The sequence below is a fragment of the Etheostoma cragini genome, chromosome 7 (genome assembly GCF_013103735.1).
Source record: "Etheostoma cragini isolate CJK2018 chromosome 7, CSU_Ecrag_1.0, whole genome shotgun sequence".
Classification (NCBI taxonomy): Eukaryota; Metazoa; Chordata; class Actinopteri; order Perciformes; family Percidae; genus Etheostoma; species Etheostoma cragini.
Genome location: NC_048413.1, coordinates 14,769,173 through 14,785,880, shown reverse-complemented (window position 1 = coordinate 14,785,880; position 16,708 = coordinate 14,769,173). Strand labels below are relative to the sequence as shown.

Sequence of the window (16,708 nt, the reverse complement as noted above, 5' to 3'; positions counted from 1 at the left end):
AGGGCCCCCCGCAGGACGGCCACAATGGTAACCCTAGGGCGGATGCCATAGCTGGGATTCCCACCCGTAACCGGGACGCTTTCACCCAGGGCACAGACACACTGGCAGCAGCCCCACAATCAATTCATCAATCTTTGAAGGGAGTGGCAACTGCAAAAGGCCACAGCAGTCACCCCCACAGCTCGCTTTGGAAGGGACAGGGCCACCAGGGCTGACACTGGGGTTGACACCACGGTGGCAACGTGAAACTGCCAGACTCTGCAGAAACCATGGACCTTTCTAGAAACCACTTTTGATGAGAATGTGAAAATAATCACCAAACATTTATTGGTTTATTTCCCACTGTGATATTTGCACTGTATACTAAATTACTGAGCAAAACATTAAAGAAATTTACGCTGACTGCTGTTCTGAAATTTCTTGGGTTTAATGTTGCTTTATAAAGTCATTTAATAGGCAAGTGGACAAATCTCAGCTGATCCTTTTATTAGAATAGTTTGTACTAAAAAGTGTGGGTCAAAGAATAAAAACAACCATGTAGTTGTACACACTGGGTGAGAGTCAACTCTGTACTGGCCTTGCAGCCGGTCTGATATCTGAGCACCAATCCTCAGACTCTGTCTCCTCCTGCTGGATAAAAAACGTCTGGTGGAAGACAGTTATGAGTTCAACTTCATAGTGCAGGCTAATGTATAGATAATTGATGTGTACTTTAATCATGCTGCATTTACAAAATGGCTTTAATTTTTATGCATAGATTTTTTTTTATTTGGTGGATTGGTGCACATATCCAAAATATTAAAAGATCAACGCTACAATAGCATTTCCATTGAAAATAGATAACAATGATGTGCGCCCAGGTAAATCAACTGGTTGAGCGTACACCCTGTATTAAGGCTCAGTCCTTTCTGCAGCGGACCAGGGTTTGATTCTGACCTGCATCTCTTCAACGATCTCTCTTCAAACATCTCTTCTCTAATGCCTGAAAAAAACTTTAAAGAATAAATGATGATTGAGTTTTCTCGCTGTTTTCGCAAAAATTAAACATGGAGATACTTCCAAACAAACAGCAACTGTTCAGCTATTTCTTTCTCATACATAATTAGATTAACAGTACATGTGTCAGAAGCACTTACTGATGGTGAGTAGTATCTTTATGTTCAGGAATCTTGCCTGATCTGAGGCCATTTTCTCGAAATTAAGCATGTTCTTATTTTGGGTTCAGAAGTCACTTGACCATCTGACAATGTGCCCATTGTGACAGGCTGCTCCATATGCATCAAAGAGGTGATTAACCAGTTGACAGGGCTTGAGGGACAATACTGCTCTTTACAGGGAAAACAGTGCAGCCACTCACAGCATTGGGTTGCTGACTGGGAGACCACAGCACTGCTTCCACATGCAGCAGCTGACAACATGAAACCAAAATAACTGCACAGGAACATACATGGTATGTAGTGTTTACACTAATGCACATGCAAAAAGTTCAGATTATAAGCATTTGGTCGCTTTGTGTGTTCCTTTATACACAAAGGCAGTCAAGTTGGCATATAGGAAAAATTGGTATGTTATTCAGCTTTATCTTATATATGTATATGTGTACGTATATATATTTATATACATATATACTGTATACACACGCAGTGTATACATATATACAGCATGTATGTATATACTGTATATATGTAAGATACATATAATGTGTTTGTTTTGATGTATTTGGTTTGTTGAAACAAAAACTGCATCTACTCTACGTCTAACATAATTTTACCCATTTGGATGCTCAGTGCAGCATCTGAGGCAGTGGCTTGTAAATATACTATGATAGACGGACCAGTCTCTGATTGGTGAATCAAACGGGCTTCTGGCCAATCATGTCCCTCTCTGGGAGGGGAAACCCAGCGTCAACATAAACTGCCACTTGTTCGTTGTTTTCAGTTTTGCAATTGGCGCAATTTATCTGCTCTTACTACTGATGTTTTGTGCTAAGTTTTAAAGGAGTTACATTTCTCCTTCACTTACATGATACTGGATTTTTTTCCCTCTCGTCTTCCAGAGATAAAGCGTGGAACCGGAATATTTTTTTTTTATACATCCAACGGATGTCCATCCTCGGAGAACGACCTAAATCTGTGTGATATGATAACACATAATCTCTAAATACATTCGACATCAACATGATCAAGTGGGGAGTTATATTACTGTGTGGGACATTATCATGGAGGCTACAAACAGCATCATCTCAAACCCATGAAGGTAGGGGAATTTATGAATCCATGTCAGAAACCTTAGCCTGCTTTGATAAATAATTTCATAATAAGAGACTTAAACTAGAAACTGATTGGTTTTTGTTTTCTGCTTAAATTCACCTTTTGGTTGGTACTCTTCAGCATTTGCCTGCCTTGAAAAGTCAAAGCTTCTAACATGGTATGCAACTATATTTTATGTAATATGATATAATATAATATTGTGGAATAGTTAACATGGATGCCAAATAGACTTATAGCTGGTTAAGATTGTTACATCTTATAAACTGTTAACACATTTTCCTTCTTTCCTTTAATCCCTTAATGCAGCAATATATCAACATTTTACAATCTGATAGGGATGACTGGCAGCAACAATAATGCCCTGGTGCAGACAAAATAGCCTGCATGACCCCAGATGTAAAAAACTACTGAGTTCTTGGTCCAGACAACTAGTTCTGTTGATGTTGATGAATGCAATCTGCAAATGATTTTGTTTTCATTAAAATCCTAAATTTTTTCATCAAAAGGTAATTTAGTTATTTGAATTATGCAGGTGTGGTAGAGCATGGGTTTTGTGCATGCATGTGCGTTTTATTTGCCCTTAAAGTCAGAAGGATCATGCATCTCTCCCATATGCGCTGTGCATTCCACTTCTACTCTATGTTTACTCAAAAGGCCCACGCATAAACGAATGCACGAAGATATGGGTTCTGTCAACGTGCCATTTTCCATAAAAACACACACACAACAAGACTTAAAGTTTGTTTATGGAGGTGATCCACTTTACTTAAGTGGAACTGGGATATTCTGGTTTGTACATTGGCATGTTCCAAATGAAGACAGGAAATGTGACTTGTGTTGACGACTGCAGCTGCCTCATCTTTGCACATAAAGGGCCAGCGCCACAAATTTGTTGGTCAGTACGAGATGATGTGAATGTTTCCCGATAATTCCCTTCCCTCTGCCAGAAAGTCTTACTCACACACAGCTCATTGTCTGTTGGTATGATCTCAGCAACGCAGATCCCTCAGACACACACACACACACACACACACATACACACATACACACACAGAAGCACTGTCTGTCACTGCATCACTCTTCAGTCACTGGGACACACTGTCCACATTTATAGCTTTATCACAATGAGGAACTTGTCTGAGAAAAGCCCCTCTCCCTTGACCCTCGGCTTCCACTCCATCAGCCCCAGGCCTGGACTGCTCCATGTACCAGGGTTACAGCCTGCCTGTTTTACTGTGCTTCACATCAAACTCTCCAATCAACATAGCGGCACACATAGTATCAGGAAGACTAACCAAGCCCATGAATACTGCAGAAACAAAATAGTCCAAACACTCAAATATTTACTTTGTATTTGTTCACCTTTAAAGGACTCGTGTGTTAAACTTTTTTTTCAACTGCATGGGTACTTTTTATCTTACCAGTCCAAGCTGCCATTGGTTTCCATTCATTTCTTTATAGTATCAAAATAAATTAGCAGACAGATTTGGGCTTTTTTACTTTATTTGACAGGACAGGTGTAGATAAACAAAGAAACAGGGAGCTAGAGGGGGGACGACATGCAGAAAGGGCCAAGGGTTAAAATCAAACACACCAGTCAAGTAAAGTCACAGCCTTTGCCTATATGGGGTGCACGCCAATGAGCTACCTTGCACCCCTGCTATTCTTAAAACTTGCTTACATAAATTGTGTAATGCATCACAGTCTGCATTAATCTTTGGTCAAAATCACATAATAGTTGTATTGTAATGTGGTGCATTATGTTACAGTGATAATGTAACTGACAAAATACATAATACAGAGAGATGTCCATTGGGGTGAATTCCACAACTTAAAGAAGTCCGCTAATTGATTTTCAAGCATTACAGAAATGAACAGAAACCAGACAAGAAAAACACATTCAAAATGTATTTGCAAAATAGTTAGCTGTGATGTAAAGTACATGTGTCTGTAGTAAATAGACGCTGTGAGAGAAGGCCGCCCCTCCAGTAGCTCTCCAGTTTTAGCTCTCTTGCTAAAACGGATGCTGGAAAATTCAATTTCCTTGCGGGAGTCATCCCAAAAGAATTAATAAAGAAAAGTCCAAGTCTTAGTCTGAGTCTAAACATGCAAAACAACTGGCATGGTCCTTAAACATTAGCCTATAGTAAATAAAAGTGATACATTGACCCACAACTCTCTTCACCGGTCCCTGATCTACCCTTCGAGTGTACCCCGTTTTTGTCAAACTTATTAATATGCGTCTCTTTTCCCTGTATATGTCAGTGGTGTGTCTCGGTACTCAGAATGGACTGAGCTCCACCGGGTCTCAGGAGATTCAGTACAACCTGATTAAAGAACGATATGATGGCTGTGAGATCATCATGGGAAACCTGGAGATCACTCAGATTGAGAGTAACTGGGACTTATCCTTCCTCAAGGTACATTCACCTTCTTCTCTCCCTTGTCTTTTACCTGATTTGTATGCACAATATGTACAAGTGTACTCCTCTGTTCCCTCCAGACCATCCGCGAGGTGACTGGCTACGTCCTCATTGCAATGAACCACTTTCAGGAGATTCCTCTGGGACAACTACGGGTTATCAGAGGAAACAGCCTTTATGAGAGACTCTTTGCTCTCTCTGTCTTATTAAACTATCCCAAAGACGGCTCCAATGGCCTGCGGCAGCTGGGGCTCACAAATCTGACAGGTGAAGAAGGTTAACCGATAAAACAGAAGCATAGACAAAAAATGTGTCCTATTCGCAAGGTGTTCAACGGGCTTCTCTGAGATCTGAGGCATTTAAAACTGTGAGAACAAAGACATTTAACACAATAGCACACAAAAATTACGGGTTGTGTAAGTTGTTGTGTAAAGTAACATAAAATGTACCATTTCATGGGAAGAAAAAGACCAATAGGACAGTTATTCGTTCTTTGAAAGTGTGGCAGGACAAAATATTGGAAGCATTTAGGGAAACTCACAGTCTCAATGGATACTCATTGTCAGCTATTTTTTGGTGCCTTCTTAAATGCTGTAAAAACTGAAGGTCGGAATTTATGGCAGTGAGTGCGAGGGTTCAGTTCCCCTCTTCCATTCCTAAAATCTCTGGCAGAGCAGGTTATCCCCTGTCTGTCTAAGAGACGTTTTTCACAGCAGGCATTTTGAGTGAGCAGGAAAAGCACAGTTGTTACTAATAACATTACAAAATAAGATTTGTGACAAACAAAACCAAATGGTGGATTTACTGCCACTCAAAAAATGTACTAAAGAGCTGCTAAATATGCAGTTAATAATGCTGGCAGGCACATGCCAGCGTGAACCAGGCACATGAATAACGACAATAGACTTGAGCAAAGAAATATTTTCTCCAAATCATACAAATAAATATGTAGTTTAGCATGACTATTTTCTTTTCTTGTTTTTTCTTCAAAACTCTTCAATACACAATTTTTATGCTCTAATTTGTGGGTTGTAACCTCTCTCTCTCTCTCTCTCTCTCTCTCTCTCTCTCTCTCTCTCTCTCTCTCTCTCTCTCTCTCTCTCTCTCTCTCTCTCTCTCTCTCTCTCTCTCTCTCTCTCTCTCTCTCTCTCTCTCTCTCTCTCTCTCTCTCTCTCTCTCTCTCTCTCTCTGTTGCTTCTCACCACAGACATTCTGGAGGGAGGAGTGCAGATTATCAACAACAAGTACCTGAGTTATGGTCCCTGGATCTTCTGGCAAGACATCATCAGGGACAACAGTGCTCCAATTGACATCCAGTACAATGGAGAGAGAGGTCGGTGTTGGTATGGTCCTAATGGTGATGGTCCTAGCATGTCCCCAAAATATCTCCATCGCTTCTTTCTAATAAGTACTGCATGTCTTTTTTTCTTTTAGGCCCATGCCACAAATCTTGTGGAAAATACTGCTGGGGGCCAAATAAGGACCAATGTCAGATCTGTGAGTGTCCAATTGTTCTCTTTCCCTGATTTTCTCTCTTCTTCTTCTTCTTCTTTCTCCCCCCTTCTTTCTGAATCTTTCTTCATAGACAGAAATAAACAGAGACACAGAGAGAGAGGCACACAAAGACACACACGCACACAGATACACACATGCACATTGTTGACCTCTGTTCAACCGATCTCTCCTGTGTGTCTTAGTGACTAAGACGGTGTGCGCACCACAGTGTAATGGCCGCTGTTTTGGCACGAGCCCCAGGGACTGCTGTCACATAGAATGTGCAGCGGGATGTAAGGGCCCTCTGGACGTGGACTGTTTTGTAAGTGTTCCATCTTTGATAAAATGAAGAGAAAGACACTATACTGTTTTATATGTAACACTTGAGGCTAAAAAGAAGGTTTTTTTCCCTCCAAACTGGAAATAAAGCCTCCTGTATGAAAAAAATACTGAGACTTATCAACTAATTTTCAATTGTATGCTTCCAATCACATTCACTTCTGTTGTAATATACATACTTAAAAGTGAAAGGTGGATTTTATCCAATTAGAAACTGTGCACATTCTTTTGATCTGAGCTAAATGCTAACTTTTAGTTAATGCACCAGTGTTAGCTTGTCAGCTTTTTTTCCACTGTAGTCCCACCTAGGATGCATGTCTTTATGGTGGGAAGAAACCCACACACACATACAAACATACATATTCCACACAGAAAGGCCCAGAACAATCTGGATTCAAACCATGAACCTTCTTGCATCAAGGCAGAAGTGCTAACCACTTAGCCAACATGCTGCCTAGAAGTATAATGTCAGGGATGTCAATGGTTTTTGAATGGATATCTCAGTTTGTTAAATGTAAGTGTCTGTGTGAGCATGTTTCTGTGTACCTGTGTAGGCATGTCGTCATTTCAACGACTCTGGAGCCTGTGTACCCCAGTGTCCCCAAACGTTGATCTATAACAAGCAGACGTTTCAAATGGAGACCAACCCTAACGCCAAATATCAGTACGGATCCATCTGTGTCTCCAAATGTCCCAGTGAGTGGCCTGTGTTTGTTTGAGTGTTTGTGTACTTTTATAGACCTGACATCTGCTGGGTCTTAAACATTGGCAGTGAGTCTTCTGTTTCTCCTGAAGTATATCAATAGTGTTTCTTTTTCTTTTGTTCTCTTCGTAGCCCATTTTGTGGTGGATGGTAGCTCCTGTGTGAGCGTTTGTCCTTCAGACAAGATGGAGGTGGAGAGAGAAGGCCAGAGGCAGTGTGAGCTCTGCAGTGGACTCTGCCCCAAAGGTGGACAGTTACTTAATACTTTTCTTTACTTACACTGCATTTATTTGTTAGTCATCAAAGCTAATGATGGCAGTTGGTTACCCTTTTAGTGTGTGAAGGCACGGGTGCTGAACACAGAGAGACGGTTGACTCCAGCAACATTGACAGCTTCATCAACTGCACCAAGATCCAGGGCAGCCTTCACTTCCTGGTCACAGGGATTCTTGGGTAATTGTTTGCGCTGCCTGAAGGATCTCAGAGTGCAGTGTTGCACAGTCAGCTTGTTCATATTGTGTGGTTTTATCTTCCTAGAGATGACTTCAAAAACATCCCGCCACTGGATGCCAAAAAGCTGGAAGTATTCCGCACCGTCAGAGAAATAACAGGTTTGTATGAACTAATAATGTGTCATTATGCTTGAATATGGTTCTGTGAGTTACAGCAGACTTTTGAAACTTGGAAATTAAATCACAATGTAATACTATTGGATAAATTCCAAAGCATGGAAGTAGGTTTTCAATCTTCATGTTCTACCTAATATAACTTAAAAATAATTTAGACTGCTGATTTGCTCAAAAGTTACATTCAGCCACATGAATACACAGCTGTCTATAAATTCATTAAAGAGAAATAATTCTTGGATACATGATAACACAGGGTGTGCTCTTGTTCTCTGCGCTGAATGCATTTATCTATCTAATAATCTTGAAAATTGTCATTACCGTGTTATGCAATATGCTATTAATGGTTTTAAACAATCCAAACTGTGTTTGATTATCAGATATCCTTAACATCCAATCGTGGCCCAAAGAACTGAACGATCTGTCTGTTTTTTCGAGTCTCACCACCATTCAAGGAAGGTCGCTCTACAAGTAAGGGTGGTATACAAACACTGATGTCCATGTTTGTTAATGTGTCAGTTGGGGCCAGGAAAGTTGATGTACCCAAAAATTAAAGCCGTAAAAAACAATACATTTACCTGATGAAACAAATACTTGTTCATATGGGAAGAACAGATACTACAACAGTACTAAAGCCACTGTGATGTGATGTGTGAACTTATATTAAACCTGCTTTATGGCTTAGGCTGATTCTGATTCTTGTGTTTCCGCATTAACTCATATTTATCTGTATTACACGTTGAGTGAGTTACATAACCATGTGCCATCACTGATCTCTTACACACTCCACACCCTCCTATCTGCTCTAAACTGCTTTCTATGTGAACACGTCATGATGAGCCCCAGTGCTTCCATGTGCTAACACCTTCTAACCTCTCTCTTCTTTCTTTCTTTCTTTCGCTGTGCTTCACAGCTTTGAACAGGTATGGATTATTGTGTGTGTGTGTGTGTGTGTGTGTGTGTGTGTGTGTGTGTGTGTGTGTGTGTGTGTGTGTGTGTGTGTGTGTGTGTGTGTGTGTGTGTGTGTGTGTGTGTGTGTGTGTGTGTGTGTGAGTGATCCTTATAACGCAGTTCCCCAAGCGGCAACACGCCATTTCGCTTGGAACAAAAACATTATTTTAGTATTATTATTGTTATTTCTAATGTTTTGTTTTTGTCTGTGTACTCCTCCATCCTTCAACCCTCCAACCAAAGGCGTTTTTCTTTGATGGTGATGCGCATCCACACTCTTACCTCACTGGGTCTGCGCTCTCTCCGGGAGATCAGTGACGGCAGTGTGTACATCAGTCAGAATGCCAACCTCTGTTACCACCACTCTGTAAAATGGGCACAGCTGTTTAGGGACCGCAGAATTCGAGTCAACAACCTCAACAACAACAGGCCGCTGGCAGAGTGTGGTAAGGCGAGACTGAAAAAACCCTGTCCATGATCCAAATGAAACATGTTATCTTTGGTTTTTCTTTGATCCAAACAAACTACACTACACACTTTTATCAATCAATACGTAAATATATTATACTGTTATAAGTCATCTTTTTCTTCAGCTTCCTGATGTTTTTCTCACATTGTTGTGTGTGCAGTTGCAGAGGGCCATGTGTGTGACCCGCTTTGTTCAGACTCAGGTTGCTGGGGCCCAGGGCCTGAGCAGTGTCTCTCTTGTAGGAACTACAGTCGAGACGGCACATGTGTGGGCAGTTGTAATTTCCACACTGGGTTAGTAGATACATGTACAGTATGTGTTGATATTCTTACTGGTGTTGAATTCATTCATTTTATCTCAATGTATATTTTTTTAATATTGTGTCCCCAGAACTCCACGGGAATTTGCAGAACCAAATGGCGAGTGTGTTGCCTGTCATCCAGAGTGTAAGCCTCAAAGTGGGAAAGCCAGCTGTACCGGACTGGTAATCACTTTATTTGATAGTAAACTGTGGTGCAATGTCTTTTTATGAATTCACGCTTGCATTTACACTTTCATAATTTGTTTTTGTGGGGCCAGGCTCAACAATAACTATCAAAATATTTCCAACTAAAGTGGTTTTATGTCTCAATGTAGTCATATTTCACAGTCCACAGTACAAGGGTGTAATTTCGACTTGGGATAGGAGGTCATGTCAACCTCAAACACCCTCAAAATCCCATATTTCCCCCCCTCCCCCTTTTTTTTACAGTTTCAGTTTGTTTTTCTGTGTCTCCCCACTGCTGAACCCAAACGTACACCCTTGATGCAGTAATATCAATGCTGTCTAGACACAATTTTTGCGCTGCATTAGAAGAACATTGCAATGCTGACTATACATTGAAAGAAATTGGATTTGTATCTCTCAAACAACGTTAAACCTTTAATGCGCTTCTGTCCAAATCTGCAACAAATCTCATCAAAATGCTGACATAGTCCCTGCTTTCTTCTTTGAGGAAATTGTGTTTTGGCTCTCTGCCCACTCCTTGACCATTATATTAAAATGTTTAATAAAAGTCATATGCAGTACCTAATGGTCTAAATCATGTATTCGGTGTTGAAATCTACACAAAGGCAGTTTCTTAGTTCTTAGTTATCTTAGTTCTTTGCAGGATTGAATGCATACTATAGAGTTTTATATGATCGCTCTCTGTTTTCATGTCGCCCATATTTTCTGCCTTCCTCTCTTTCTTTGGTAGGGTGCAGACAAGTGTGTTGCATGTGCCAACCTTCGAGATGGTCCTTACTGCATGTCCTCTTGTCCCACTGGGGTGAACGATGGACTGAGGGGACTGATCTTTAAATACCCCAACAGGGAAAGTCACTGTGAGCCATGTCACCACAACTGCACACAGGGGTGAGACTGGACTTAAAGTACAAGTGTGTTTTTTCACGTGTTCATCTGTAGATGTGTAACACTTTTTCGAATCGATTATGTGTTAATTTGTTACAGATGCTCAGGCCCAGGATTAAATGATTGTTTAGAGGCAGCCAGGCTGGCAGTCAGCATGTAAGTGTTTCCCTCTGCTGGTGAACATGAAACACTACACTGCAGTCAATATGTATGATCTATCCACCACTCGCAGTGCCAATTTAGTCATATCTTTTAATATGATACTGAAAATAGAAACTAAAACTGGACACAAAAGTATTTTTTTCTAAAAACAAAGATGTACAGATAATATAATGAACCTAAATGACCCTTTTTTCTTCTGTCCATCGCTTCCATCTTCTCTGCCAACAGAGCAGGGTGATAAAATCAATCTCTACAGTCCTATTATTCTTTTTGTTTTTCCTAATATTTCTTTATACAGTTACGTAAAACTATGCAAAACCTTTTTTAACATTGCTATCCTTTGGATATGTTATAAATCACATATCTCATTTGAGTGGTGTCAGCTAAAGTGCTCATGCCTTTGATCCATGACATCATTACTGAGAAGTCATTATATCCTATAGAATTCAAACACAAAACTAATGTAAAAATTAAAAAGATGATGCAAATTTCAAGTAATAGATGCCACACATAACACAATAAAAAATGGCTTTAACCATTTGATAAAAGGATTAAAAGGATTTAACAAATACAATATTATCCTGTTGAACATTGTTTGTTCCATGCAAAATTTCTTACCAATGCACCACTTCACTATTTTGCTTTATAGCGTGATTTATAAATATGAATATTTAGTTATATTTCTAATATTTCCACCTTGTATGCCCACATTAGCATCTCTCTCTGCTTCACTCTGCAGTGGTCAGATCACAAGCATAGCTTTAGGTGTCCCGGCTGGCTTGATTTTCTGCCTAGTGTTGTTTTTCTTGGGCGTGCTGTACCAACGAGGCCTGGCCATCCGCCGCAAGAGAGCCATGAGGAGGTACCTGGAGAGCGGAGAGGTAAGACTTTAGGGGCCATCTAACCTCGTGAGCTGGCTTTACTTTGCTTTGATCGCTACATGCATTTGTTTTCAAAGAGAGATAAAAATCCTCTGGGAATTATTTTTGTTTTTTTGGCAGAACTTTGAGCTACTTGGTCCCGGAGAGAAAGGAACCAAGGTTCATGCACGCATCCTTAGGCCCTCTGAGTTGAAAAAAATCAAAGCCCTTGGCTTGGGAGTTTTTGGCACAGTTCACAAGGTATTTTCTTACGTCTTTATCTTTTTGCACATCCACTAATTATTCACTGATGTATGTGCTGTTACAGTTTTAGTGTGAGACATGTGAACTGATGTAACTGTTGCTGCACATGTAATTGTGTTTAAGGGGTGTTGGACTCCGGAAGGAGAGACAGTGAAGATCCCTGTGGCCATTAAGACCATTCTGGATACCTCAGGCCGACAAACCTTCACTGAGATCACCGATGTGAGAATCAGAGCTCCTTACACTCTTGAGAGAAGTTATAACATCACAGAAGAAGCATTTAATGCGACATACGTATAACATTTCATACAAAAAACACCAAGGAACAATGAAGTTATCACATTGTCAAAAATGTAAAAAGAGTTTTTCAATTTGCTTTCTGTGTAGCATATGCTATCCATGGGCAGCCTGGACCATCCTTACATTGTTAGGCTGCTAGGCATTTGCCCAGGTCCCAGTCTGCAACTGGTGACCCAGCTTAGTCCGCAGGGCTCCCTACTGGAGCACATCAGGCAGCATAAGAACAGCCTGGACCCCCAGCGCCTGCTCAACTGGTGTGTGCAGATTGCTAAGGTGAGTTACAGAATTGTTTGAGGAACCAAATGTTATGTTTAAGCTCCCAGAATATATATGGTATATACTGTATTTATGTTTGTGTCCCAGGGTATGTACTACCTGGAGGAGCACTGCATGGTCCACAGGAACCTAGCTGCCCGCAACATCCTGCTGAAGAACGACTACCAGGTCCAGATCTCTGACTATGGTGTAGCAGACCTCCTTTATCCTGATGACAAGAAATATGTCTACACTAACACCAAGGTTGTAATGACTCATTCAGTTTGAGAAATTCGTTGAGTTGTCAAGTCACCGTTTTTTACTGTCTATTGGAAACAAAACTAATGGCTTGTCTGCAATTTGTCTCTTAATCCAGACACCCATAAAATGGATGGCACTGGAAAGCATTTTGTTTCAAAGATATACGCATCAAAGTGATGTTTGGAGTTATGGTAAGAGTCTGTGTGTTTGTGCTGTGAGTGTGTGTCGTGTTATATAGTATTCACCAAAAATTTACTTTTGGCAGGGAGCTTTTGAATGTGGCGTCTCTCTCTTCCCGGACAGGGGTGACAGTGTGGGAGATGATGTCATTTGGGGCGGAGCCGTATGCATGCGTGCAGCCTCAGGAGGTGTCGAGTCTGCTGGAGAAGGGCGAACGACTGTCACAGCCCCACATCTGTACTATAGATGTCTACATGGTCATGGTTAAATGTGAGTGTGATAAAACGTTGCAACCAGTGTGCACAAACACACAAAGATATTTTCTAAAATGTTTTACTGATTCTCTTTAGGCTGGATGATTGATGAAAATATAAGGCCAACCTTCAAAGAGCTGGCTAGCGACTTTACTCGCATGGCGAGAGACCCACCCAGGTACCTTGTCATCAAGGTGAGAATATCATTGTTATTTAACTTACAGCTGTTTACTTAGACCAAGGGTTTTGAATATTTTTTAAGCCAAAGACCTCTTAACTAAAAGAGAGATGGAGCAGGGACCCCCTGCTATACATAAGTTGCATTATAAACTGGGTCTACATGGGTCTTATACATACTTTTGTTGCATAAAATACTAAGCTATTAAAATAGCCTTATAATTGCTGGCATGGTTTTATAAATCATGTTTTAATGTTAAAACAAACATGTGGCACAGTGAATCCTTAGGATTAAATGTATCAGACTGTAAACTTCAAACCTTGTACTTCCATGTATTTCTGTAGTTGGAAGGGGAAGAAGCTGACCTAGTAGAGATGCATCGAAGAGAATCAGAGCGAGGGCTTCTGGGGACAGATTTTGAAGACCAGGATGAGGAGGGACTAGAGGACGGTTTTACTACTCCTCCTCTCCAACACTCTCCATCTTGGAGTTTGTCCCGTTCACGTATTAATTCATACAGGGTAATGAAATACACCTTTTATTTAATAATCTTTTTGGTCCATTGGGACTAGATCAGAGGCAAAGGAAACCAGCACATAACATTTTCCTTGTGGATTTGTAGAGTGGTACCTCACAGGCCGGACCCATTGGATACCTACCAATGACCCCCAGCCCTGTCGACAGCATCCGCCAGGTGATACAGACTTACATATCCAAACAAATGCATGCAAACAAACACATTCCCATCCTGTAATTGCACATGTGATGCAGTGGATACATTTACCTGTACCTCTTTATGTATTCATATATTTGCTTTTCTGTCTTAGCTGTGGCTTCAGAGGTCTCGACTGAGCTCAGTGCGGACGCTGCCCGAGGGGTTAGAATTCAGGGGAAGTGGCCGAGATGCCCAGCTCCATGAGGAAGGTTTACAGACTGGGAGTCTTCACAGGGCCAGGTTTGGCTCAGAGAGGGGAACTCCCCATCTATCCATCCGCCAGCATAGGAAACTCTCAACAGCATCAAGTCCGTCCTCGTATAAGGTGTGGACGGCAGAGGAAGAGGAGGAGGTGGACCACTATGGCTATGTCCTGGCTGGGTCACCTGTCACTCCAGAGAGAGGTAAATTACTAGCAAAAAAATTGGAGCATGCTGACTGATTATTTTATTTGTGTGACTGTTTTGAAAATAATTGGTACATTAAATAGCATAAATAATAATCAAGCCTTTCTTCCCCTCATATTCTTCCTTTTACACATTCTGTCATGGCTCACAGCCTGTAGAGTCCCTCATTCTGGGCGAAGACACTCAGGACAAAAGAATAATCTGTCGCTTTGCGTGAGAAATGCCTTCCAGGAATATGAAATCATGAGCAAAGAATCTGGTGTTCCTCTTTGCTCTACCAGCAGCGTCTTATCAAAGGCCAATTTTGTGGCAGTTTGTTGTACAACATCACCTTTACCCTCACCAACCTTCATGGCTCCGTTACCTGTAGAGGACACGGCACATGTGGATACTCTGACACCGATCTCAGCTGTAAGGAGTAAAAAAGTAGGTGAAGCTTGTGAAGGAAGTACTGCAGAACAGAGAAACTCCACAGAGAAACATCAGCTCAATGGGGACTCTGATAGTGGGATCAAAGCTGCAGATGACCAAGGACAGGCAGCCCTAGGAAGGTATGAATACATGGATATCAGGAGATCCGACTCTCTGGAGGCAGAGGATGCAGCATGGGGGAGACGTGGGAGTCAAACATCTGCAAAGAGTTCGACAGAAGGAAAGGAAACAGACCAAATAGAGGAGGTGTTGAAAAAAGAGCTTGAGGCAGAAGAGGAAGAAGAAGAGAAGTACCACAACACAAATAAACAACCTGCACTTCAGGGGAATTTGAGTAGTATGCTCATGCCTAAACCAGATGTGCACACATCTGGGGGAGAAATGGTGGAGGAGTATGAGGAGATGACCAGATTTGGAGTGGCGCCCAGTGGGTGGGAGCAGGCAGACTACCAGAACCTCCCAGTGAAGGGGGGGGCTGTTTCTGAGGAGATGGGCAGTGACAGGTGTGCAGGGATCGGGGGATACATCAAGGTGTGTGCTGGTATGGGGGAGCATGGCAGCAAAACATCATTTGACAACCCAGACTACTGGCACAGCAGACTGTTCCTCAAGCCAGATGCTGTACGCACCTAATAATGCGGACTGGGACAGAGGCGTAGGAATGATTACATTTGTTCCTGTCATAAAATTGGGTAGTTTTATAAAGTTTTCATCAATCCAGCGTCCAACAAACTTTAAAAGATAAAAGTGATGAAAGAAATACACCCTTAAGTCTTTTTACACTGTTTTATGCAGTAGTCTAAAACAACTGTGAGTTGTTAGAACTATCAAACAAAGGTTAAAGCAGACACTCTAAAGTGTATTGTAAGCATTTCTTAAAAACAGGCATAACGGCTCCCTCACAACTATTGACATTACTTGGGTTTGTGACAATAAAATGAGTTGACCATATCCCATTTCTGTAGAGCAGCCTTTTTTTGTATGATTTGCTGTATATTAATTAGAAGGCCTAGTCTATATGAATGAATAAATGCGATTAATTTGCATATGTGAAATTTATTGTGTCAGTGATGCATATTGTTTTAGTGTGTTTATTATATAAAATAATAAAATACCGACTTGATATCAATTCACTTGTTTATTTTTGTGTCTAACCTTTATAATAATAATAATACATACATACATACCTACATACATATATACATACATACATACATACATACATACATACATACATACATACATACATACATACATACATACATACACACATACACACGTACATGCACGCACACTCATGGCGTGGATGTATTGTTATAGGCTACATTCTTGTAATGATTACAATATAATCCATCCACAGCAGAAATGAGATGGAGTCACGTAAACGCATCGGTTACGCACTCGCGCGCGATTTGGTCAGAGGCCGATCAGAGATGATGAGAGAATTGAGACATTTACTCCTGCATTTTTCCGTTTTCGTTAAAACCAAGTTGTAAGGCTAAAGGGTTAAGCACAACCCATTCTGTAAATTAGTTAAAAGGACTTCGCAAGTCGTTTTGATATGTGTTTAGATGAGAGATGCAGTAATGTACTTTACCACAACAAAGTAGCCTATACTTTCGTAGTCATAGTGTGAGACTGTATCCTAAAACGAACAGGTTGGTACTTTGTATGACTATATTTTCTCAATTTTCAAATCTTTCGAATCCTCATTATTTCTATTATGTCTCTGAAACAAACAAGACTTTCATAATGTATCCACTTACTGCCCC

General features: G+C 40.9%; 1 protein-coding gene across 1 annotated transcript; it reads left to right on the top strand.

The window, feature by feature from the left end:
* The first annotated feature begins 1,922 nt into the window (after positions 1–1,922).
* On the top strand, positions 1,923–15,897 carry erbb3b (erb-b2 receptor tyrosine kinase 3b). Its single transcript, XM_034876986.1, has 28 exons — positions 1,923–2,256; positions 4,536–4,690; positions 4,774–4,960; positions 5,901–6,026; positions 6,128–6,190; positions 6,391–6,509; positions 7,081–7,222; positions 7,362–7,475; positions 7,565–7,682; positions 7,767–7,840; positions 8,236–8,326; positions 9,050–9,252; positions 9,436–9,568; positions 9,666–9,759; positions 10,514–10,671; positions 10,768–10,824; positions 11,570–11,711; positions 11,832–11,951; positions 12,078–12,176; positions 12,342–12,527; positions 12,618–12,773; positions 12,886–12,961; positions 13,074–13,220; positions 13,301–13,398; positions 13,727–13,903; positions 14,005–14,076; positions 14,210–14,501; positions 14,656–15,897. The coding sequence occupies exons 1-28, from the start codon at positions 2,178–2,180 to the stop codon at positions 15,567–15,569; spliced, it is 4,392 nt and encodes a 1,463-aa protein (XP_034732877.1). The 5' UTR covers positions 1,923–2,177; the 3' UTR covers positions 15,570–15,897.
* The last annotated feature ends 811 nt before the right edge of the window (positions 15,898–16,708 follow it).